The 25,326-nt window shown below is 43.1% G+C and overlaps 1 protein-coding gene across 2 annotated transcripts in view; it reads right to left on the bottom strand.

Annotated features, from left to right (window-relative positions):
- The window catches only part of unc5da (unc-5 netrin receptor Da), a 286,252-nt gene extending 263,277 nt beyond the window's left edge, over window positions 1–22,975 (bottom strand). For both annotated transcript variants that reach the window (XM_024382129.2, XM_024382130.2), the window contains exon 1: window positions 22,648–22,975. In XM_024382129.2, the coding sequence (XP_024237897.1) occupies window positions 22,648–22,732 (85 nt within the window). In that variant the 5' untranslated portion in view covers window positions 22,733–22,975. The remainder of the gene's footprint in view (window positions 1–22,647) is intronic.
- Between the last annotated feature and the right edge of the window lie 2,351 nt (window positions 22,976–25,326).

The following is a 25,326-nucleotide window of genomic DNA, read 5'->3' as shown; positions in this document are numbered from 1 at the left end:
CTGTAGTCCACAATCATCTCCATTGTCTTGATCAAGTTGAGGGAGAGTTTATTGTCCTGGCATCACATGACCAGGTCTCTGACCTCCTCCCTATAGGCTGTCTCGTCGTTGTCGGTGATCAGGCCTACCACTGTTGTGTCATCTGAAAATTGAATGATGGTGTTGGAGTCGTGCCTGGCTGTGCAGTCCTGAGTGAACAGGGAGTAGCATTCTCACATAGGTGTTCCTTTTGTCCAGGTGGGAAAGGGCGGTGTGGAGTGCATTGGAGACTGCATCATCTATGGATCTGGTATGCAAATTGTTGTGGGTCTAGGGTTTCTCTGATGATGGTGTTGTTGTGAGCCATGACCAGCCTTTCAAGGCACTTCATGGCTAAAGATGTGAGTGCTACGGGTCGGTAGTCGTTTAGGCAGGTTACCTTATTATTCTTGGGCACAGGGACTATGGTGGTCTGCTTAAAACATGTTGGTATTACAGACTCGGACAGGGAGAGGTTGAAAATGTCAGTGAAGACACTTGCCAGATGGTCAGTGCATGCTCGCAGTACACGTCCTGGTAATCCGCCTGGCCCTGCTGCCTTTTGAATGTTGACCTGTTTAAAAGGTCTTACTCACAATCGCTGCGGAGAGCGTGATCACACAGTCTTCTGGAACAGCTGGTGCTCTCAGGCATGTTTTAGTGTTATTTGCCTCGAAGGAAGCATAAGTATTTTATCTTGTATGGTAGGCTCATGTGCATGGGCTGCTCTCAACTGATGCTTCCTTTGTAGTCTGTAATGGTTTGCAAGCCCTGCCACATCTGACGAGTGTCAGAGCCAGTGTAGTACGATTCAATCTTAGCCCTGTATTTGTTTGATCGTTTGGAGGGCATAGCAGGATTTCTTATCAGCTTCCGGGTTAGAGTCCCGCTCCTTGAAAGCGGCAGCTCTAGCCTTTAGCTCAGTGCAGATGCTGCCTGTAATCCATGGCTTCTGGTTGGGGTATGTACATACAGTCACTCTGGGAACGATGTCATCAACACACTTATTGATGAAGCCAATGAATGATGCTTGCCTATTGTCCTGTAGCCCATCCCAGCCTTGTGCAGGTCTACAATTTTATCTCTGATGTCCTTACACAGCTCCCTGGTCTTGGCCATTGTGGAGAGGTTGGAGTCTGTTTGATTGAGTGTGTGGACAGGTGTCTTATTCAGGTATCGAGTTCAAACAGGTGCAGTTAATACAGGTAATGAGTGGAGAACAGGAGGGCTTCTTAAAGAAAAACGAACAGGTCTGTGAGAGCTGGAATTCTAACTGGTTGGTAGGTGATCAAATACATATGTCATGCAATAAAATGCAAATTAATTATTTAAAAATCATACAATGTAATTTTCTGGATTTTTGTTTTAGATTCCGTCTCTCACAGTTGAAGTGTACCTATGATAAAAAGTACAGCCCTCTACATGCTTTGTAAGTAGGAAAACCTGCAAAATCAGCAGTGCATCAAATACTTGTTCTCCCCACTGCAAATGTCATCGATTTTGGATTCCGGCTGTAACACAACAAAATGTGGAATAAGTCAAGTGGTATGCATACTTTCTGAAGGTACTGTATTCTAGTATTCTAGTACACTGCATGTCTTGCTATTAAAGTGCCAAAGCGTTTGAACATACTCTTCAAACGAGTGAATTGCAGGGCAATGGTTGAGATGCGTGGATGATCGTCTCTTCAGCACCATCTTGCCGGAAAGTAAGGGGACCATTTGACCCTTCCCTCCTTGGACAAAGGGGACCATTGGGGGGCATGGCAGGGAACAAAATGCTAAAGCCGGGAGCAGTGTAACGGTGTTAAGATTCCCCCTGAGGTGAGTCATTGTGTCAGTGTTATATCTGTGGTTGTCTGGAGAGTGCTCTCTGATGGCCTTTTCAACTGAGCGCTGTTGGGTTATTAAACACTTTGTAGAAACGCTGGGTCTGCAGGGAGAGGGCCAAATGTCAACAACCGGTCGGTGTGGTAATGTGAGGACTATAATAAACACTGCGATAACCTGACAAGGAGGACATAAAGACATAAAACACGCAGAGAAACAGAGAAATGCACACACTCATCAAATAGCCTATAGTCTCAGTGCAGCAGCCAATTCCCTCTGCTCTGCACCGTGCTGTGCTAGACCAAGCGGAGCTGGGCTGGGCTGGGGTAGCTACCTTGTCCTTTCTGCTTGTTTCAGGGCAGTTTTCCCCCTCCAGTCCCCCCCGCCCAGTTTGCCCTCAATAACAAATAACACATTGATCAACGAAATGGACAATAAAAAAAATTTGATGTGCAAGTAAGACGCAGAGTTCGAGGTAATGGTAGCCTACACCTCCCAAATGTAACTACCTGTGAGTAATAGTGGGATTTTGTTTCCCCTTCCTGTGGGACCATGCTCAGGTACACACTCATTGGGTTTGACTGGGTAGGCCCGGCAGTATTGAGCGGGGTATTGATCGTGTCCACTCTGCTTCAGTGTGGTGAGGAGAGGAGCAGCGGTTTAGCAGCCGGCTCTGCCATGGCGTTTCTTTAATTAGGCCCCCAAGCGCCTGCCTCACACACCAACTCTTCACAGAGAGTCCCCTAGTGTCCTCTGCTGGAGTTCCTCCTCTCCCTCTCCATCGCCCCATCGATTCACTCACTCTATTACTTTCCCTTTCGTTTCTTTTCTTCGTTCTTTCTAACGATTCCAATCAGCCCGGACGGTCAGGGCGGTTGGTCGTTCTTTGGGTAAACCACAAAGGTGGAGATAGATAAAGTGATGAATGAGACAGAGGAGAGGAGAAAATGTCTAGGACAAAGTAGGGCTGGATGGTATATAGTATTTGACTAAATACCGGTATTGACTGGTTTGGGTGTTTACTTTACCTTGTATAACGGTATTTCAAAGCTGTAATAAGTCACTTTTTGGGCAACCCATCTAATTCACGTAGAAATATGAGTTACTTGAATAATCTCAAATATAAAATATATTTTGATTTGTTTAACACTTTTTTTGTTTACTATATTACTCCATATTTTATTTCATAGTGTTGATGTCTTCACTATTATTCTTCAATGCAGAAAATAGTAAAAATAAAGAAAAACCCTTGAATAAGTAGGTGTTCCAAAACTTTTGACCAGTAGTGTAACTGCCCTTTTTCTGGCCCGCAAATTTCATTCGACAAACTCATCGGTAAAAAGCTACATCTGAATTTTGAAATCCTGATGTGGCCCTCAAGCCAGAATCATTGCCCATCCAGCCTTAGGACTGTTGTCACAATGACGTGGCAGAATGGCAATGGTTAGCATGACTAACATACAGTATTTATGGTGATATGTGTTTTCTATTGTAGTGCTAAAGTAGCTCTAAACACAAAAGACAGTGAAGCCTCTCTTGACGATTTAGCACATGTTAGCCCAAGGCTTGGTTATGCTGACATAATTTGTTAAACCATAACTGTGAGGTAGTTACAAACACACCGGTCTGGTTATGCCTGTGGAGGTACCCACACAAGCGATGTTACTGGTGCTGGTCCCTCTTCTCAATTTCCACATTTCAATTTGAGGGCTGTTCACTTCAACTTGACATTTCAATTTAAGATGTGTTCACTTTATTGCGGTGAACACAGGCCTTGTCAGGACATGTGTAGCTGCTATGTTTGGAGTAGGGGATTAAACTGACACTTACAAGAATAATACACCAGAAGAAAACGGACCCTTTTCCCCTCTAATATGCAGCTAGCATCACCTCTTGACTACAGAAAGAGGGCTATTAGATGCAAAGCTGTGCCAGCGCATCCGCCGGTGGCGATTTGATATCGCTGGTTAACCTCATCACTCACTAGTATAAATGTTGATCAAATATGTATGTGGGTTTGTGATTAGGCGCGATACGAGGGCATGTGTCAATCAAACACCAGATATCACAGAGCACAGCAGAAGGATGCAAAGACAAAATATCAACTCCAGGGCAGAGTGTAACTGTTAACTTATGCAGAAGTCATCCTCTGCTTTTCTCTCTCTCTCTAGCCATTATAATGCGTATATACAGTATGAGAGTCATACAGGGCGCTGTGGCTCGAGGCTGGTTTGTCCTCTGCTCTGAAGGAAAAGCAGTGAGTGCTTTAAAAACCATGAGATTAAATGAAACAGAGATCTTTATCGATTCGGCCTCCCTGTGTTGTGAAGCAAAGGTAGCCTAGATGAATACGGTCCGTGGACTCCGCATCGATGAAAACAATAGATGTTATCAGTCTTAAAATGGTGGACAGAAGTCCTTGGGCTGAAGGAGACACTCATCAAAGTTCCCTCTCTTTACTCAACATCGTGTAACCTTGCTACGGCCTTGTCACTCAAACACATCGAAAGGAGACATTAACCTACAACAGTGTCCCAGTGGATAAACAGATTTAGATTCCGCTGTTCAACTCAATATCCCCTTTGCCTATAAACAGGAAGGAAGAGAGGAGGAATTCAGAATCAGGAACACCTCTGGCTGAATGGTAATAAACACAAAGCGGCTAGTGGATAAAGGCAGGGGGCTCGTGTTACCGTACTCGCTCGAATTTCACTTTTAAATGAATAGTAATTTGTTTTCATTTAAATGTAAATCAGGGGGAGCAAATGGAATTACGTTGACAGTCATCGGTGGAGTAAACCGACTCACCCACCCGCCCACCAACCCCGAGCACCGGAGGGCCCTGGGCCACCTACTCACTGACGGCCGGGGAAAAAAACAACAAGCTGATGTGCAGTAGGTGACCTCAGGGGTAGACAGTCAAGTGCGGTGGCTCCCACGCCCCCACCGTCCGGCTTGCCATTTGAAGTTCCGGTGGCATTGTGCCATAGCGGCACGATTTTGTATGCTGATTAAACCCATAATGCATTCCTGTTGTAGACACCGGCACAATGGCATAGCACATTAGAGAGGGGGGAGGGGGGTGAGAGAGGGGAGATAAAAAGGGAGCGAGAGAGACATAGAAAGGGAGAGAGAGAGAAGGGAACAAATGGTATGAGAAGGAGATGAGAGAGCTTTATCTAGAGGGATAGAGAGAGGGAGCGAGAGACCATTATTTAGAGGGATGTAGAGGGAGCCAGAGAGCTTTATCTAGAGGGATAGAGAGAGGGAGCGAGAGACCATTATTTAGAGGGATGTAGAGGGAGCCAGAGAGCATTATCTAGAGGGATGTAGAGGGAGCGAGACCATTATTTAGAGGGATGTAGACGGAGCGAGAGAGCATTATTTAGAGGGATGTAGAGGGAGCGAGAGAGCATTATCTAGAGGGATGTAGAGGGAGCGAGAGAGCATTATCTAGAGGGATGTAGAGGGAGCCAGAGAGCATTATCTAAGAGGGATGTAGAGGGAGCCAGAGAGCATTATCTAGAGGGATGTAGAGGGAGCGCGAGAGCATTATCTAGAGTGATGTAGAGAGCGAACGAGAGAGCATTATCTAGAAAGATGTAGAGAGGGAACGAGAAAGCATTATCTAGAGGGATGGAGGGAGCGAAATAACATTATCTAGAGGGATGGAGAGAGGGAGCGAGAGAGCAGTATTTAGAGGGATGGAGAGAGGGGGCGAGAGAGCAGTAACTTGAGGGATGTAGAGAGGGAGCGAGAGAGCAGTATCTAGACGTCTAGAGGGATGTAAGAGAGGGGAGCGAGGCATGAGGCGCGGAAAGGATTTGCAATAATTTGCAGGGATGTCTCCACCATCTGCTGCAGACACAGGTGTGCCTCTCAGTCCCGTAGTGCTCTGTCTCCCACCACGGCAGCACAGCAGGAGGATTGCTGTTGTACACCCAACCACCAAAATACTCTAACAAAGGCAAACCCCTCTCTAAGGAGAAAAACACAGCTCTCATAAAGAGGAACAAAGCGCCTGGCTCTGCAGCAGGGGCCAAATCACCTAATCCAGGTTGCAACGTGGTAAATTAAAGAAAGTGTGCCAATGTTTTTAGAAGTAAGAGTAACTTGTTAAATAAATGTGTTTGTGTTGATGAATAATGGGAAATAAATTGAGTGCTTATGCAAATCCTTCGGCAGGTAACTAGAGTTTTAGTTGCGTGTGATTATGATTGCCCAGCAAAACCTATAAGCCGTCTAAGAGCTTCAGTTCAAGGCTGATGGTGAATGCTCATTTTGAAAGCCTCCATTGAATTCTAATATTGCATTAGATAATTTTTTGCAGAGTTGAGAATTTCTGAAAAGAGAGCGTAGAGGAAATTGGAAATTCATTCCACATTTTATTGTAAGGAAGAAAATGCCTTGTCGGTTTTACAAGCCGTGGTGCCTGAGGTGAGGGAGCGAGGCAAGGGCCTTTTCTCAATTGGATTTGCTCAACTCCTGCGTCCTCTCTCGCCTGCTTTTCAAGAAGGCCAATGGAAATCAAGGAGAGGCAGCAAGGAGAATGAACGTGGACAAAAATGCGCTGTATGAAAGGAGAAACTCCTCTCCATTTGTCACATCAGGCAAACAATGGTACATAAATATTTAAAGTGAAAAAGTTTATTTAGCTAGTTGTGCAAGACATTTTATTCAAAAAAGGATACGTAGCTTATAATTTAAATATTTGCATGCTTTCTCCTTCGGAAAAAAACAACTGTTTCAAAAGTGGTCTGGCAGATATCAAAACTCTTCAGTGAAGGACACGGGTAGGATACACATGGCTACCCTTGTTGAAAGGTAGCACTCTCCTCAACCACTTTTTGGTTTCCGGGTCACGGAGGAGAGAGACGGAGGAGAGAGGACGGAGGACAGACTTTTTCCAAAATGAGAAAAGGTACCGTCGAGAGGCTATGCTGCACCACACTGACACTCACAAACACTTTAATCAGCCTAAGAGGACAGACAGACGGACAGACAGGGCAGGGGTGCTATGAATAATGTATGAGCGGCAGGTAGCCAGTGGTTAGAGTTTTGGGGCGAGTAACCGAAAGATCACTGGTTCGAATAACCGAGCCAACAAGGTTAAAAAACGGTCGATGTGCCCTTGAGCAAGGCACTTAACTCTAATTTTCTTCAGGGGTGTCGTACTACTATGGCTGACCCTGAAAAACAACACATTTCACTGCCCCTATCTGGTGTATGACAACATATACTAAACAAAAATAGAAACGCAACATGTAAAGTGTTGCTCTCATGTTTCATGAGGTGAAATAAAAGATCCTAGAAATTGTCCATACGCACAAAAAGCTTATTTCTTTCAAATGTTTTGCACAAATTGTTTACATCCCTGTGAGTGACAATTTTTTATTTGCCAAGATAAATCCATCCACCTGACAGGTGTGACATATAAAGAAGCTGATTAAACATGGTAATTACACAGGTGCACCTTGTGCTGGGGGCAATAAAAGGACACAAATGTATAGTTTTGTCACACAACACAATGCCACAGATGTCTCAAATTTTGAGGGAGCGTGCAATTGGCATACTGACTGCAGGAATGTTCACCAGAGCTGAACGCCTGAGAAATGATTGTTAATTTCTCTACCATAAGCCAGCTCCAACATCGTTTTAGAGAATTTGGCAGTACGTCTAACCGGTCTCACAACCGCAGACCGCATGTAACCACGCCAGCCCAGGACCTCCACATCCAGCTTCTTCACCTGCGGGATCATCTGAGACCAGCCACCCGGACAGCTGGTGAAATTGTAGGTTTGCACAACCAAAGAATTTCTGTTAGAAACGGTCTCAGGGAAGCTCATGTGTGTGCTCGTCGTCCTCAACAGGGTCTTGACCTGACTGCAGTTTGGCGTCGTAACCGACTTCAGTGGGCAAATGCTCACCTTTGATGGCAAATAGCATGCTGGAGAAGTGTGCTCTCCTCCACAGATGAATCCCAGTTTCAATTATACCGTGCAGATGGTAGACAGCGTGTATGGTGTCGTATGGGCGAGCGCGTTGCTGATGTCAACATCATAAACAGAGTAACCCCATAGTGGCGGTGGGGTTATGGTATGAGCAGGCATAAGCTAGGGAAAACGAACACAATTGCATTTTATCGATGATAATTTGAATGCACAGTTTGATCCTGAGGCCCATTGTCGTGCCATTCATCTGCCTATTCATCTGGTGGAAGAAGGTGAGGACCAAGGTGCAGCGTAGTAAGTGTTCATACTTCTAATAAACTGAACACTAAATACAAAGTAACAAAAGAGAACAACCGAAACAGCTCCGTCAGGTGCAAAACACACTAAACAGAAAATATAATCACCCACAACTCAAGGGTGAAAACAGGCTGCCTAAGTATGGTTCTCAATCAGGGACAACGATTGACAGCTGCCTCTGATTGAGAACCATACCAGGCCAAACACAGAAATCATAGAAAAAATAACAGACTGCCCACCCCAACTCACGCCCTGACCATACTAAAACAAAGACATCACAAAGGAACTAAGGTCAGAACATAACATTGACTGATTTCTTTATATGAACTGTAACTCAGTAAAACCTTTGGAATTGTTGCGTTCATATTTTTGTTCAGTGAAATATTTTTTTTTACCTCCCAATCTAGTCCTCCCTCACTTCCACGCTACAAAGACCACGCCTCATTGGAATTCACAAAATGGGGGACCAATGGCAAAATTGGGATTGGAGAACGGATGACTGGTCAGGCCAGCCACCTTGCCAAGTATTGCCTCACTCGGTCCCTTCATGGTTAGTGAGGTATCTGACAGTAATGAAACGTCTTACGTCTGTGTGAGAAGTCTGTCTTGTCCATGACAGACACAGAACACTAATATGATTAGCGAACTGCTAGTGTCAAACACAGCCACTACCAAGTTAATAGATTTCCTTATAACCACCCTTATAACCACCCTGGTTGAGCTTGGGTAAGTCCATAATTTCCTACACTGAGATGTATCAGTAGACCACATTTTTGGGGTGTTTTAAAAATACAGACAATCCTCTCTGAAGCTTGCTAATTTCAATTGGCACGGTAATGGTCGTTCCTGTAAGTCACTGACCTATTATTATACATTACATGATGCTACTTGCATATGATTAAGTTTATGGCAAAGGTTATATATAAAATATGTCATCATTTGAAAACTTGACATGATGAACATGAATGACATTTACTCTCACAGGTGGCCAAAAACGAATATCTGAAAGCCACACCCCTAATAAACCATGCCTCCTGAAAATAACCTAGGGATTACATTAAAAAAGACCTAGCTGCTGGGTCAAGCCAAAATGTAAATGAATAAAAACCCAACTCATGGTAAATTAAACCATGTTTGGGTAATCCCAACAACCCAACATGTTGGGTTATTCACAAAACTCAACTGGCTGGGTCGAAATAAGCAGTAGTACAGTATTGATGAATGTATTTGTTCTTGTCTGATCTTTCAAATGAGATGGATGTGTTACAAGCATTGAGTCATTTATTCAGGCACACAGTCTACAGCCATTGAATCTATTTTGCTCTATATTAGTATTACCAATTTTGCTGTATGGCATCAATAATATATTATGCACTAGCTGCATATCATTGGTTGATTGTGGTGCTGGTGTTTTCACACATCCCCAAGGACTAGCACTAGCCATATTAAGAAAGGTATCAATGTTGTCTAAGTGTATACTCATTGATTCATCCAGGCACCAATCTTTACTTTCTACCTTCCGGGACCAAAACCCTTCCAAACACACCTTTTTTCCCTTCTTCTCAGCCCTCGAAGTCATTAAATATTTATTTGCTTTTGATTACCTTTAAAATGAATTCATCAGGGAGCGAGGTGACAGATGCTTGCTGTTATTGACGAATGCTGCCATGGCAATGACGGATAACATCAGATACCCCAGCATGCCACTCTCCAACCCTCCTGCCTTCCCCTCTCCCTAGTCCCCCTCTCTCTCCATCCCTCCCTCTCTCTCTCTCTCTGTCTTCCTCCCTTCATCAGGTGAGGAATAGCTCCAGAGCCAAAGTATTTGTCACAGCAACAATCTGCTGAAACTAAATTACACTGACAGGAGCTGCAAGGGAGGGAGGGGAAAAAAACGGAGGAGAAAGGGAGGGGATATTTATTAAATTTAAGCTTTCAAGAGGACAGTTAAGTGTTTCCCATTGGCGGAGTGGGGCAAAAGGTTGAGAAGTTGAGAGCGAGAGAGAGAGAGAAGTTGAGAGAGGTTGAGAGAGAGAGAGGTTGAGAGAGGTTGAGAGAGAGAGCGAGAGAGAGAGAGAGAGATAGAGAGGGAGAGGTTGGGAGAGGTTGAGAGAGAGAGGGAGAGAGGGGTTGAGAGAGGTTGAGAGAGAGAGCTGCATTTCCTAACCTCTTGCCAAATGTATGACAATATTAGAGACACATATTTCCCTCAGATTAAACAGATCCACAAAGAATTCGGGAAAAAAAAAAAGATTTTGTTCAATTTCACCCATATCTACTGAGTGAAATACCACAAATACCACAATACCACAGAGGCGGTGAATTGAGGATGGGCAGTTATCTCCAAGGCTCCCCTTTCAGCAAACGCTTGACAGCAACACAATGTTCCTATCGAACACAGAGGAAAGCTCAAAGGCTGCAGAGAGACAACGGCTGCAGAGTGGTGCAGCACATCTGCAGCAGAGTGGAGTTGACAACACTTGAGGCTTCAGCACATCCCATACACATATGAAGAGAGAGACAAACTAAAACACATGGCTGAACATACACGCATGAACACACACACACACCAAAACAGTCAGGGAAATCACGGGAGGTTCGTAATGACAACAGCTCATCTATGCCAACAAAGATACCCCCACAAAGATGTCAAATGAGAGAAACAAATCCACACATACAAATCCACATAAATCCATGGATGAGGAATACGTTAAAATAGACAGTCTGGACTTTTCTCTCTCTGCCCCATCGCAAAATGAACATTTATTATAAAATTGAATTGCAGAAAACTTGCCTTAAAAGGTCCAATGCAGCCAGATGTAAGTTAGCTGACCGCAAGACTATCGAAACTTGTAGTAATCATGGTCGAATCACCGTCAGTGGGGCCCCCATTGATTTTCTTGTAACTCTCAGTCTTATATCAAGTAAAAAAACTGCATTTCTCTCCACCCTATGGCAAAATTTGTAGAATTGCGGGAAAATAGCTGTTAGTGAGTTATTATCCCAGTTATAAATCATTTGTAATTCAGCAATGAGGGAGTGATTGCTTCCTACAAGAGCACAAAACATGCACATTCCTAGACTTCCTTTTGTCTTAAAGGGGCAATGTTGTATTTTGAGACAGGTTTAAATAAAACTCGCCAATAGGCTGAGGTTAGCATAATTTGTCTGATTGTCTGAACTAATGGTAATTTAATAATAATGCATTTTATTTTGAAAAGTGGTTTCTTGCATAAAAACACAACATTTTTAGTCACGTACTTGTCTGAAGGACAGTGGATAACCAAGTTAATGTCAAGAATCTCATGGTTTTTTGTTTGTGATTTGTCTCATGGAATGTAAGGCCAACATTGAACACCACACATTGGCTGCTACTGTAGGCTGAATGACAGAGTGTTCAGGCTGTGAATAGCCCTTATACACCTCCAGGCTGTGTAAGGGCTATGTGACCAAGAATGAGAGTGATGGAGTGTTGCATCAGATGACCTGTCCTCCACAATCACCGACCTCAACCCAATTGACATGGTTTGCGATGAGTTGGAACGCTACGTGAAGGAAAAGCAGCCAACAAGTGCTCAGCATATGTGGGAACTCCTTCAAGACTGTTGGAAAAGCATTCCAGGTGAAGCTGGTTGAGAGAATGCCAAGAGTGTACAAAGCTGTCATCAATGCAAAGGGTGGCTATTTGAAGAATCTCAAGTATATTTTGGTTATTACATGATTCCATATGTGTTATTTCATAGATCTGATATCTTCACTATTATTCTACAAATAAGAAAATAATTTTAAAAAAATAAAGAAAAACCTGGTATTAATAGGTCAAAACTTTTGACTGGTCCTGTATGTACAGTTGAAGTCGGAAGTTTACATACACCTTAGCCAAATACATTTAAACTCAGTTTTTCACAATTCCTGACATTTAATCAGAGTAAAAATTCCCCGTCTTGGGTCAATTAGGATAATAACTTTATTTTAAGAATGTGAAATGTCAGAATAATAGTTGAGAGAATGATTTACTTTAGCTTTAATTTCTTTCATCACATTCCCTATGGGTCAGAAGTTTACATACACTCAATTAGTTTGGTAGCATTGCCTTTAAACTGCTTAACTTGGGTCAAACGTTTCAGGTAGCCTTCCACAAGCTTCCCACAATAAGTTTGGTAATGTCAAGCAAAGAGGCACAGAGTTTGAAGGTAGGCTTGAAATACATCCACAGGTACACCTTCAATTGACACCTCAAATGATGTCAATTAGCCTATCAGAAGCTTCTAAAGCCATGACATCATTTTCTGGAATTTTCAGAGCTGTTTAAAGGCAGAGTTAACTTAGTGTATGTAAACTTCTGACCCACTGGAATTGTGATACAGTGAAATAATCTGTCTGTAAACAATTGTTGGAAAAATCCTTACCGACTTGCCAAAACTGTAGTTTGTTAACAAGAAATTTGTGGAGTGGTTGAAAAACACGTTTTAATGACTCCAACCAAAGTGTATGTAAACACCTTTTATTTAACTAGGCTAGTCAGTTAAGAACACATTGACCGTCACACAATGACGGCCTAGGAACCATGGGTTAACTGCCTTGTTCAGTGGCAGAACGACATATTTTTACCTTGTCAGCTCAGGGATTCAATCTTGCAACCTTATGGTTAACTAGTCCAACGCTCTAACCACTTGCCTTACATTGCACTCCACGAGGAGCCTGCCTGTTACGCGAATGCAGTAAGAAGCCAAGGTAAGTTGCTAGCTAGCATTAAACTTATCTTATAAAAAACAATCAATCAATCATAATCACTAGTTAACTATACATGGTTGATGATATTACTAGTTTATCTAGCGTGTCCTGCGTTGCATATAATCGATGCGGTGCGCATTCGCGAAAAAGGACTGTCGTTCCTCCAATGTGCACCTAACCATAAACATCAATGCCTTTCTTAAAATCAATACACAAGTATATATTTTTAAACCTGCTAACATGAATTTCTTTTAACTAGGGAAATTGTGTCACTTCTCTTGCGTTCTGTGCAACTGAGTCCGGGTATATGCAGCAGTTTGGGCCGCCTGGCTCGTTGCGAACTGTGTGAAGACTATTTCTTCCTAACAAAGACAGCCAACTTCGCAATCGTTGCACGACTGTACCTAACCATAAACATCAATGTCTTTCTTAAAATCAATACACAAAAGTACACTGCTCAAAAAAATAAAGGGAACACTTAAACAACACAATGCAACTCCAAGTCAATCACACTTCTGTGAAATCAAACTGTCCACTTAGGAAGAAACACTGATTGACAATAAATTTCACATGCTGTTGTGCAAATGGAATAGACAACAGGTGGAAATTATAGGCAATTAGCAAGACATCCCCAATAAAGGAGTGGTTCTGCAGGTGGTGACAACAGACCACTTCTCAGTTCCTATGCTTCCTGGCTGATGTTTTGGTCACTTTTGAATGCTGGCGGTGCTTTCACTCTAGTGGTAGCATGAGACGGAGTCTACAACCCACACAAGTGGCTCAGGTAGTGCAGCTCATCCAGGATGGCACATCAATGCGAGCTGTGGCAAGAAGGTTTGCTGTGTCTGTCAGCGTAGTGTCCAGAGCATGGAGGCGCTACCAGGAGACAGGCCAGTACATCAGGAGATGTGGAGGAGGCCGTAGGAGGGCAACAACCCAGCAGCAGGACCGCTACCTCCGCCTTTGTGCAAGGAGGAGCACTGCCAGAGCCCTGCAAAATGACCTCCAGCAGGCCACAAATGTGCATGTGTCTGCTCAAACGGTCAGAAACAGACTCCATGAGGGTGGTATGAGGGCCCGACGTCCACAGGTGGGGGTTGTGCTTACAGCCCAATACCGTGCAGGACGTTTGGCATTTTCCAGAGAACACCAAGATTGGCAAATTCGCCACTGGCGCCCTGTGCTCTTCACAGATGAAAGCAGGTTCACACTGAGCACGTGACAGACTTGACAGTCTGGAGACACCGTGGAGAACGTTCTGCTGCCTGCAACATCCTCCAGCATGACCGGTTTGGTGGTGGGTCAGGCATGGTGTGGGGTGGCATTTCTTTGGGGGGCCGCACAGCCCTCCATGTGCTCGCCAGAGGTAGCCTGACTGCCATTAGGTACCGAGATGAGATCCTCAGACCCCTTGTGAGACCATATGCTGGTGTGGTTGGCCCTGGGTTCCTCCTAATGCAAGACAATGCTAGACCTCATGTGGCTGGAGTGTGTCAGCAGTTCCTGCAAGAGGAAGGCATTGATGCTATGGACTGGCCCGCACGTTCCCCAGACCTGAAACCAATTGAGCACATCTGGGACATCATGTCTCGCTCCATCCACCAACGCCACGTTGCACCACAGACTGTCCAGGAGTCTCGCTCCATCCACCTCATCAGGAGCATGCCCAGGCGTTGTAGGGAGGTCATACAGGCACGTGGAGGCCACACACACACTACTGAGCCTCATTTTGACTTGTTTTAAGGACATTACATCAAAGTTGGATCAGCCTGTAGTGTGGTTTTTCACTTTAATTTTGAGTGTGACTCCAAATCAAGACCTCCATGGGTTGATAAATTTGATTTCCATTGATAATTTTTGTGTGAGTTTGTTGTCAGCACATTCAACTATGTAAAGAAAAAAGTATTTAATAAGAATATTTCATTCATTCAGATCTAGGATGTGTTATTTTAGTGTTCCCTTTATTTTTTGGAGCAGTGTATATATTTTTAAACCTGCATATTTAGCAAAAAGAAAACCAGGTTAGCAGGCAATATTAACCAGGTAAAATTGTGTCACTTCTCTTGCGTTCATTGCACGCAGAGTCAGGGTATATGCAACAGTTTGGGCCGCCTGGCTCATTGCGAACTAATTTGCCAGAATTTCACGTAATTATGACATAACATTGAAGGTTGTGCAATGTAAGAGGAATATGTAGACTTATGGATGCCACCCGTTAGATCAAATATGGAACGGTTCCATATTTCACTGAAAGAATAAACGTTTTGTTGTCGAGATGATAGTTTCCGGAGGTTTTTCAATGCCCCACAAAGAAGGGCACCTTCTGATAGATGGTAATAAAAGCAGACATTGAATATCCCTTTGAGCATGTTGAAGTTATTAATTACACTTTGGTGTATCAATACACCCAGTCACTACAAAGATATAGGCGTCCTTCCTAACTCAGTTGTCGCAGAGGAAGGAAAACACTCAGGGATTTCACCATGAGACCAATGGTGACTTTAAAACAGTTACAGCGTTTAATGGCTGTGATCGGAGAAAACTGAGGAAGGATCAACAATGTTGTAGTTAATCCACAATACGAACCTAAACGACAGAGTGAAAACAAGGAAGCCTGTACAGAATACAAATATTACAAAACATGCATCCTGTTTGCAACGAGGCACTAAAGTAATTCTGCAAAAAAACGTGGCAAAGCAATTCACTTTTTGTACTGAATACAAAATATTATGTTTGGGTCAAATCCAATACAACACATTACTGAGTACCACTTCCCATGTTTTCAAGCATAGTGGTGGCTGCATCCTGTTATGGGTATGCTTGTAATCGTAACGTTAAGCACACAAAATCCTGGACAAAAACCTGGTTCAGTCTGCTTTCCACCATACACTGGGAGAGGAATTCACCTTTCAGTGGGAGAATAAACCCAAAACCAGGCCCAATCTACACTGGAATTACAAGACAGTGAATGTTCCTGAGTGGCTGAGTACCAGTTTTGACTTAAATCACTGTAGGTGTTACAATTTGTAGTCACTGTAGGTGTTAGAAAATGTTAGAATTTGTATTCCAATTTGTGATTAGAGTATTTTGTGTAGAATGTTGACCAGAAATTACGTTTCAATCCATTTTAATTCCAATCTGTAACACAACAAAATGTGGAAAAGGTAAAGGGGTGTGAATACTTTCTGAAGGCACTGGACGTGTTTGTGAGATTCTCATCTTTCGATGGTAGGGTCATATTAGTGTGTAGCCCAAACAGTTTAGCCACTACAGACAGAATTTGGCAAATCAGCAGTACCGATTTCAGACGCTTCGTGGAACAAAATGGAGAAAACCACCATGTTTATGAGAATCTAATCTTTCCATATTTGTTTGTTGACCAAACTGTTTGGACGCTACAGATATGAGAAGACAATTTTCCACAGATGTGGTAGGCCGACAATGGCGGATGCAGTGGATTGCGATGCATCCCATACGAAAAAAACTGATATCTCTAGCTTAAACAGGTGGATTTTGGAGGGGATGTTTTTATTATGCTAATTTGATTTCCACAGGGGCGTGGATATCGGCTCTAGGGGGTTAACCTAACTCCTAACCCCTAGCCATCTAGCCACAATTAGCCACAACAAATCATATGAATTGCAATTCGTAACTTATCATACGAAATTAACAATGGACATCCACAAATTAATAAATACCATACCAAATGTAACATATAATACTAATTTGAGTGTCCCGGATTGTCATTTACCATGTTACGTCTACCCCAGAGTCCAGTTTGTGATATTGAGCTCATGAATTCCTCCTGTTTTATGTCAGTTAAATCAAAGTGGTGGCTGGAGAGATGGGTTGCCATATTTGAGATAAATTAAACATGAGTTCTCCCACAGATGACTCCACTACATAGCCATTTATTCATACCCCTCCCCCCTCTCTATATCAGATGGTGAGAGTCGCAACTGAAACATCCAACAGCACTGTGTCAAACCTGCTGCTGCTTCTGTGTGTCTCTGTCTCTGTCTCCTCTCCTCAGCCCCAAAACTCAGGTCACTCCATTTAATATAAAAGTTTAAGTTGGAAGTTTACATACACCTTAGCCAAATACATTTTTCACAATTCCTGACATTTAATCAGAGTAAAAATTCCCCATCTTAGGTCAGTTAGGATCACCACTTTATTTTAAGAATGTGATATGTCAGAATAACAGTAGAGAGAATGATTTATTTCAGCTTTCATTTCTTTCTTCACATTCCCAGTGGGTCAGAAGTTTACATACACTCGAATAGTATTTTGTAGCATTGCCTTTAAATTGTCTAACTTGGGTCAAACGTTTCAGGTGGTATTCCACAGGCTTCCCACAATAAGTTGGGTGAATTTTGGCCCATTCCAATAAGTTGGGTGAATTTTGGCCCATTCCTCATGACATAGCTGGTGTAACTGAGTCAGGTTTGTAGGCCTCCTTGCTCATACATGCTTTTTCAGTTCTGCCCACAAATTTTCTATAGGATTGAGGTCAAGGCTTTGTGATGGCCACTCCAATGCCTTGACTTTCTTGTCCTTAAGCCATTTTGCCGCAACTTCGGAAGTATGCTTGGGGTCATTGTCCATTCGGAATACCTATTTGCGACCAAGCTTAATTTCCCAACTGATGTCTTGAGATGTTGCTTCAATATATCCACATCATTTTCCTTCCTCAGGATGCCATCTATTTGTGAAGTGCACCAGACCCTCCGGCAGCAAAGCACCCCCACAACATGATGCTGCCACCCCCGTGCTTCACGGTTGGGATGATGATCTTCAGCTTGCAAGCCTCCCCATTTTTCCTCCAAACATAACGATGGTCATTATGACCAAACAGTTCTATTTTTGTTTCATCAGACCAGAGGACATTTCCACAAAAAGTACGATCTTTGTCCCCGTGTGCAGTTGGAGTCTAGCTTTTTTTTTATGGTGGTTTTGGAGCAGTGGCTTCTTCCTTGCTCAGTGGCCTTTCAGGTTATGTCGATATAGGACTCGTTTTACTGTGGATATAGATATTTTTGTACCTGTTTGCTCCAGCATATTCACAAGGTCCTTTGCTGTTGTTCTGGGTGGTATGGCGGCTGCGTGGTCCCATGGCATTTATACTTGCGTACTATTGTTTGTACAGATGAACGTGGTACCTTCAGGCGTTTGGAAATTGCTCCCAAGGATGAACCAGACTTGTGGAGGTCTACAATTTCTTTCTGAGGTCTTGGCTGAGTTTGAAGGTAGGCCTTGAAATACATCCACAAGTACACCTCCAATTGACTCAAATGATGTCAATTAGCCTATCAGAAGCTTCTAAAGACATTAAATAATTTTCTGGAATTTTCCAAGCTGTTTAAAGGCACAGTCAACTTCGTGTATGTAAACTTCTGACCCACTGGAATTGTGATACAGTGAATTATAAGTGAAATAATCTGTCTGTAAACAATTGTTGGAAAAATTACTTGTGTCATGCATCAAGTAGATGTCCTAACCGACTTGCCAAAACTATAGTTTGTTAATCTTAAGGAGGCTGCGAATTTTCGCAGCTTTTTGTTAAAAATCGCGCAACATTTCAGCGCCCTGCTACTCATGTCAGGAATATAGTATATGCATATGATTAGTATGTGTGGATAGAAAACACTCAGACGTTTCTAAAACTGGTTAAATCACGGCTGTGACTATAACAGAACGTCTGTTTCATCGAAAAGCGCAGGAAAATCTGATCACTGAAAGTGGAAATAAATATCCATGCGCCACTTCCAGGAATTGTTAAAGGTGAACCGTATTAAATGAGGCCGAGGTTGCAGTACCTACAGCTTCCACAGGATGTATAGAGTCTTCTCATTTGATTCTGATTTGATTCTTGGTAGATCCGACCAAAGGGAACCGATTCCCTCCGACCACCAACTTGATGAATCGTCTCTGTGTTTTTCCGGACATTTTTTCCACACGACCAGCTATCGAATTTACATCGCCTCCTGATGATTTTTATAGCTTATTAACGTGTAGTAATACCTAAAGTTGCATTAGAAAGGTATTTCGAAGTGTTTTGTGAAAGTTTATTGTCGACTTTTTAACTTTTAAAAAATGACGTTACGTTATGAAACGCTATTTTTTTCCGTTTATCACACAGTCTTCATAGATCGATATCTAGGCTATATATGGACCGATTTAATCCAAAAAAAGACCCAGTATTGATTATGGGACATCAAGGAGTGCCAAGAAAGAAGATGGTCAAAGGTAATGAATGTTTTATATTTTATTGTGCGGTTTGTGTAGCGCCGACTATGCTAATTCTTTTGTTTACATCCCCTACGGGTCTTTTGGGGTGTTACATGCTATCAGATAATAGCTTCTCATGCTTTCGCCGAAAAGCATTTTACAAATCTGACTTGGTGGCTAGATTCACAACGAGTGTAGCTTTAATTCACTACCTTGCATTTGTGTTTTAATGAAAGTTTGAGTTTTATCGAAAACGATCAGTGGCGCTCTAAAATATCCGCTGATTACCCGCTGATTTGATCCCACCGAGGGAACATCCTCCCTAAGAAGATTTTATTAACAAGTAATGTGTGGAGTGATTGAAAAACAAGTTTTAATGACACCAACATAAGTGTATGTAAACTTCCGACGCTACTCTGTACAACTGCAGGCAATGTCTCGATTGTGCTTCTGATATAGTGGATCATGAAACAAGTATACATAACAGAATAATATAACATGGAAACAGGCATTAGGATATTATCACCAATGGATGAGTGAGCACAGATAAGAGCTGATCAGTTTTATCAATGGTCTGGATATATCCATTATCCTCTATTGAGATGCAGAACAACGAACATCATTAGGGGTAGGAAGCTACTGGTGCCAAGACAGTAAGAATGAGGAGAAAAATGACAGAGGAGGGAAGAGTAAAAATGACAATAAGTGTTATTTACAATCCTGAAAGGATGGGGATGGATCCAATGCCTTATTAATAAACTTAAGCAGACCGATGCACCGTTTCCCAATACACAGTATCTCAACCTACTCGGCCACAACCCCAACAGCTGAATAGAGTCCTAAATCTAATATTTATATTATGCAGGTTCAAGTTGATTTCAATACTTGATATGCAAGAATCAAATCTTTAGGGCTATTTTCCTAATTGACTTGCAAATGCCTCATTGTAAGATATGGTTTACGTTAAGTGGGTGTCAAGAGGTCAGGGTGGATTCAACAGGGAGGAGAACATCATGATAGGGTCCAGTGAGACCCATAGCAGGACTTACAGTGCATTCAGAAAGTTTTCAGACCCCTTGATTTTTTCTACATTTTGATACGTTACAGCCTTATTCTAAAATTGATTAAATTAAAAATGTTCTTCATCAATCTATACACAATACCCCATAATGACAAAGCAAAAACAACATTTAGAAATTGTGGCAAATTTATTAAAAATAAAAAACAGAAATACCTTATTTACATAAGTATTCAAACCCTTTGCTATAAGCCTCGAAATTGAGCTCAGGTGTCCTGTTTCCATTGATCATCCTTCTACAACTTGATTGGAGTCCACCTGTGGTAAATTCAATTAATTGTACATGATATGGAATGCCACACACCTGTCTATATAAGGTCCCACATTCGACAATGCATGTCAGAGCAAAAACCAAGCCATGAATTGTCCGTAGTGCTCTGAGAAAGGATTGTGTCGGGGCACAGATCTGGGGAGGGTACCAAAATATTTCAGCAGCATTGAAGGTCCCCAAGAACGCAGTGGCCTTCATCATTATTAAATGGAAGACGTTTGGAACCACCAAGACTCTTCCGAAAGCTCACGGCCAAATTGGGGGGAGAAGGGCCTTGGTCAGGGAGGTGACCAAGAACCCAATGGTCACTCTGACAGAGCTACAGAGTTCCTATGTGGAAATGGTAGAACCTTCCAGAAGGACAACCATCTCTAGCACTCCACCAATCAAGGCCTTTATGGTAGAGTGGCAAGACGGAAGCCACTCCTCAGTAAAAGGCACTTGACAGCCCGCTTGGAGTTTGCAAAAAGGCACCTAAAGGACTCAGACCATGAGAAACAAGATTCTCTGATCTGAAGAAACCAAGATTGAATACGGGCATAAATGCCAAGCGTTAAGTCTGGAGGAAACCTGGCAGCATTATGCTGTGGGGATGTTTTTCAGCGGCAGGGACTGGGACACTATAGTCAGGATCGAGGGAAAGATGAACGGAGCAAAATACAGAGAGATCTTTGATGAAAATCTGCTCCAGAGCTCTCAGGACCTCAGACTGGGGCGAAGGTTCACCTTCCAACAGGACAATGACCCTAAGCACATAGCCAAGGCAACACAGGAGTGACTTTGGGACAACTCTCTGAATGTCCTTGAGTGGCCCAGCCAGAGCCTGGACTTCAACCTGATCGATCATCTCTGGAGAGACCTGAAAATAGCTGGGCAGCGACGCTCCACATCCAACCTGACAGAGCTTGAGAGGATCTGCAGAGAAGAATGAGAGAAACTCCCCAAATACAGGTGTGCCAAGCTTGTAGCGTCATACCCAAGAAGATCATACCCAAGAAGACTCGAGGCTGCAATTGCTGTCAAAGGTGCTTCAACAAAGTATTGAGTAAAGGGTCTGAATACTTATGTAAATGCTATATTTCCGTTTTATTTTTATTTTATAAATTTGTTTTTTTTAAATATCTAAAAACCTGTTTTTGCTTTGTCATTATGTGGTATTGTGTGTTGATTGATGAGAGGAAAGTCAAGGGGTCTGAATACTTTCTGAATGCACTCTATATCAGTCGAATCGTACCAAACAGTCTAATGATCATGTTATTCACCCTAACACAATTTAATTCTCAAACGAGGTTAAGTTGCAATTACAACATTTTCCAACTCCCACCTTTTCCAACTCAATCAAATATGTCCAAGCTGTCACTATCAACTATGTGTTACATAAACGAGCAGTATTCGGGATGTGAACCATTCACTCTCTCCTGGAGAGACCATCACAGCAACACCTGAATAGGTGAATAGAAGAACTGACAGAGCGGTGCGAAATGAGTTTTAATTCACTCACGCTAAATACCAATAGGCGTCTCTCCGGGAAACATTTGGACCATCATGAACAGCCAGTCTTTATCTTGGATATTGTCGCGTGATTAATTGTAGCTTCACTTCAGCCTTCTGTACTGTGTGTGGGTCGATGGAATAGGCTACACCGCATTATATCCACGGGTGTCCCCGCTTCGCATCACATCATGCAAAAATATCTTGACAGTTCGTGGCCATGGAAATCAAATGTTTTTTTATATGTTCTAGCTTGAATTCACAAATGTTATCGTAAAAAAATCCGTAACAGAACCTGATGGTGACATGTGTAGCCTAAAAGTTAATCAAGGCAGAGATTAATCAAACAGCGAGCGTGGTTCGGGTTCACATGCCTGTTGCAATTTCGATCCATACGCAGGTCCATGACAGTTCAAAACCGGGGATAAAACGCAAGCATAGAGAAACATTTTAACTCCCTAGAATAATCATTCCAAAGGTCAAATTTGATGGAACAAAATATTTGCACCATATAAACTCACATGCATAGGCTATAACAGGTGCTCTTAACTGCGGACTTGTGTTGAGAAGAAAGGGAAATATTTAAAATGCGGATAAAATAACACAAATAATGGCAAAGTTTAGCCTTGTGCAATTGGATGCCATAAAACACACCCTGACAACTTTAGAGCAAATACCTGCACGTGCACAACATAACAACAAGCACTGCTGGTCTAACAAAAAAGTAACATTTTAAACTGTTCTTACCTCGGGCCAAGGTAGTCGGGAACTGCAAACAGAGAAACACAACGATGCCCAAACTCAGGTAGCATCCTCCCGAAAACTGTCCCATCACTGCGCCGGTTTTCTTCCTTCCTATCTGACCCGGGGATTCTGCGCGCGGAACTTGAGCATTTGCAATCGTTGACCTTGTCACCAGTAACAGGTTACCCCGCACTGATGACGTTTAGACAGGGCCAGTCTGTCGCCACCTCAGCCGAGGAAGGCTAACAGTGGCGGCATATCTGGTTCGCAGAGCAGACAGTGAGATGGATAGATGTGTGTGTTTCGGTGGTCGGGCAGCCTGTGTGAGAGAGTGAAATAATTAAACCTCGCAAGCCAATAGCTAGCTCTCGGTTTTGGGGCGGAGAGAGAGAGAGAGAGAGAGAGAGAGAGGCTGGGGTAGAGGTGATAGGCTACTGAGGAGAGAAATCCAGATTATCGACAGAGAAACCACAGATGACCACTGTGTGAGTCATCGAATCAATTTAGCGACACAATCATCTATCCAGTTTTTCCTTAATGTCAGTGCGGAGTCATTTTGAATAGATGCTATCCTTATGATGCAAACCGCCAGTCACTTAGCTGAAAACAAATGTTTGTGATTTATTTGCTTGTGAATTATTTTTTGAGTCCTTTTAAAGGGAAAATGTATGAAGACATTACCAACGAAATTGGATTCTCTGGGTATAGGTTTCAGGGAATCATTCAAATAGGTGGTAGACTACAATAAAAGATGCCTGATGTGGTCTTCCTGCCCACCCCAGCCAGATAAACTAGCCCTGGGGCACACCTAGGACTACAGGTTTCATTAACCCAATGATTACATGATTATGTGTTGTTAACATATCCTGAGGCATTCTTAACCACTTTGATTGAGAATATTGTAAACATTATTGTGCAGAATACAATAGGCCGTCAGCCTCCCAGCCTTTCATTTCCCATCTGTTCCATGGACTAATGCTCCACAGAGTGGATTGACGTTGAGTAGTTATGTTAACCAACATATCAACGCACAAGGCGTGACCCAGATGCAGACACAGGAGGCAGATGGTTGGAGTCTTACAATGTTTACTAATCCAAAAGGAGTAGGCAAGAGAATGGTCGTGGACAGGCAAAAGGTCAAAACCAGATCAGAGTCCAGGCAGTACAGAGTGGCAGACAGCCTTGTGGCCAGGCAGGCAGGTACAGAGTGGCAGACAGCCTTGTGGCCAGGCAGGCAGTACAGAGTGGCAGACAGCCTTGTGGCCAGGCAGGCAGGTACAGAGTGGCAGACGGCCTTGTGGCCAGGCAGGCAGGTACAGAGTGGCAGACAGCCTTGTGGTCAGGCAGGCAGGTACAGAGTGGCAGACAGCCTTGTGGCCGGGCAGGCAGTACAGAGTGGCAGACAGCCCTGTGGCCAGGCAGGCAGTACAGAGTGGCAGACAGGCTCGTGGTCAAGGCAGGCAGGTACAGAGTGGCAGACAGCCTTGTGGCCAGGCAGGCGGGTACAGAGTGGCAGACAGCCTTGTGGCCAGGCAGGCAGTACAGAGTGGCAGACAGGCTCGTGGTCAAGGCAGGCAGGTACAGAGTGGCAGACAGCCTTGCGGCCAGGCAGGCAGGTACAGAGTGGCAGACAGCCTTGTGGTCAGGCAGGCAGGTACAGAGTGGCAGACAGGCTCGTGGTCAAGGCAGGCAGTACAGAGTCCAGAAACAGGCAAGGGTCAAAACATGAGGAGTAGAAAAAGGAGAATAGCAAAAAGCAGACAAATGGGAAAACCGCTGCTTGACTTGGAAACATACAAGACAAACTGGCACAGAGAGACAGGAAACACAGGGATAAATACACTGGGGAAAACAAAAGACACCTAGAGGGGGTGGAGACAATATCGAGGACAGGTGAAACAGATCAGGGTGTGACACAACAAAAACAACAACGCCATAGAAAAACCAATCCGCATCTGCATTCCATGTAAATCAGTGGGAGTTGACTTTCTCAGGCACAATTACCCTATTCGGTGAAGATTCAATAGTTTATTTCCTAGGGTCCTCATCGGAGGTCAGCCCTTTAGATGGGGTTAAGTGCTTGATATCATTGCTCAAGCAGGCATAACCAGCACTATAAAGGGAACCTTCACAGCTATACACTATGTGGGGTGTTTTTCCTGTTTCCCTACATAATTGTGAATGATGAGAGGGTGTTCCAGACATAATTATACACTATAGCTATATTTTTGAATTTTTTCAACCAATGACATCATTGGGTGATTAAGCCTGCTGTATGATATAAAATGAATGGAGTTATGTGTTGTAGCAATTATTGTGGCCTTTGGGTTTCGCCGATTGTATGATCACGCTAGCACCAAGTAGATATGCTTGTTCTTGTTCAATAGAGCCATTGGACTTATCTCAACGATGTTCCTATTTGCCAGGATATTGCAGGATATCTAGGTTGACTCATTTTCCCTGGCTTTGTAAAATGGGGACGGTGCTAGTTTACAGGTTCACAGAATTTATGTTACCATGCACTGTCCATCTGAGATTGCTAAACAATGGTCTTCAATGGCTGTTTCTGATGATTCCTCTTTCCAAGAAGAGCTGGACGGCGAAATAGTTTTGAAATGCTATTTTACATCGGAACACACAGCCCTATTTATTTGAGCCAGAATACACTAAAGAGGAGTTGAG

This window comes from Oncorhynchus tshawytscha, linkage group LG20 (genome assembly GCF_018296145.1).
Source record: "Oncorhynchus tshawytscha isolate Ot180627B linkage group LG20, Otsh_v2.0, whole genome shotgun sequence".
Taxonomy (NCBI): domain Eukaryota; kingdom Metazoa; phylum Chordata; class Actinopteri; order Salmoniformes; family Salmonidae; genus Oncorhynchus; species Oncorhynchus tshawytscha.
This window is presented reverse-complemented; position numbering and strand designations above follow the sequence as displayed.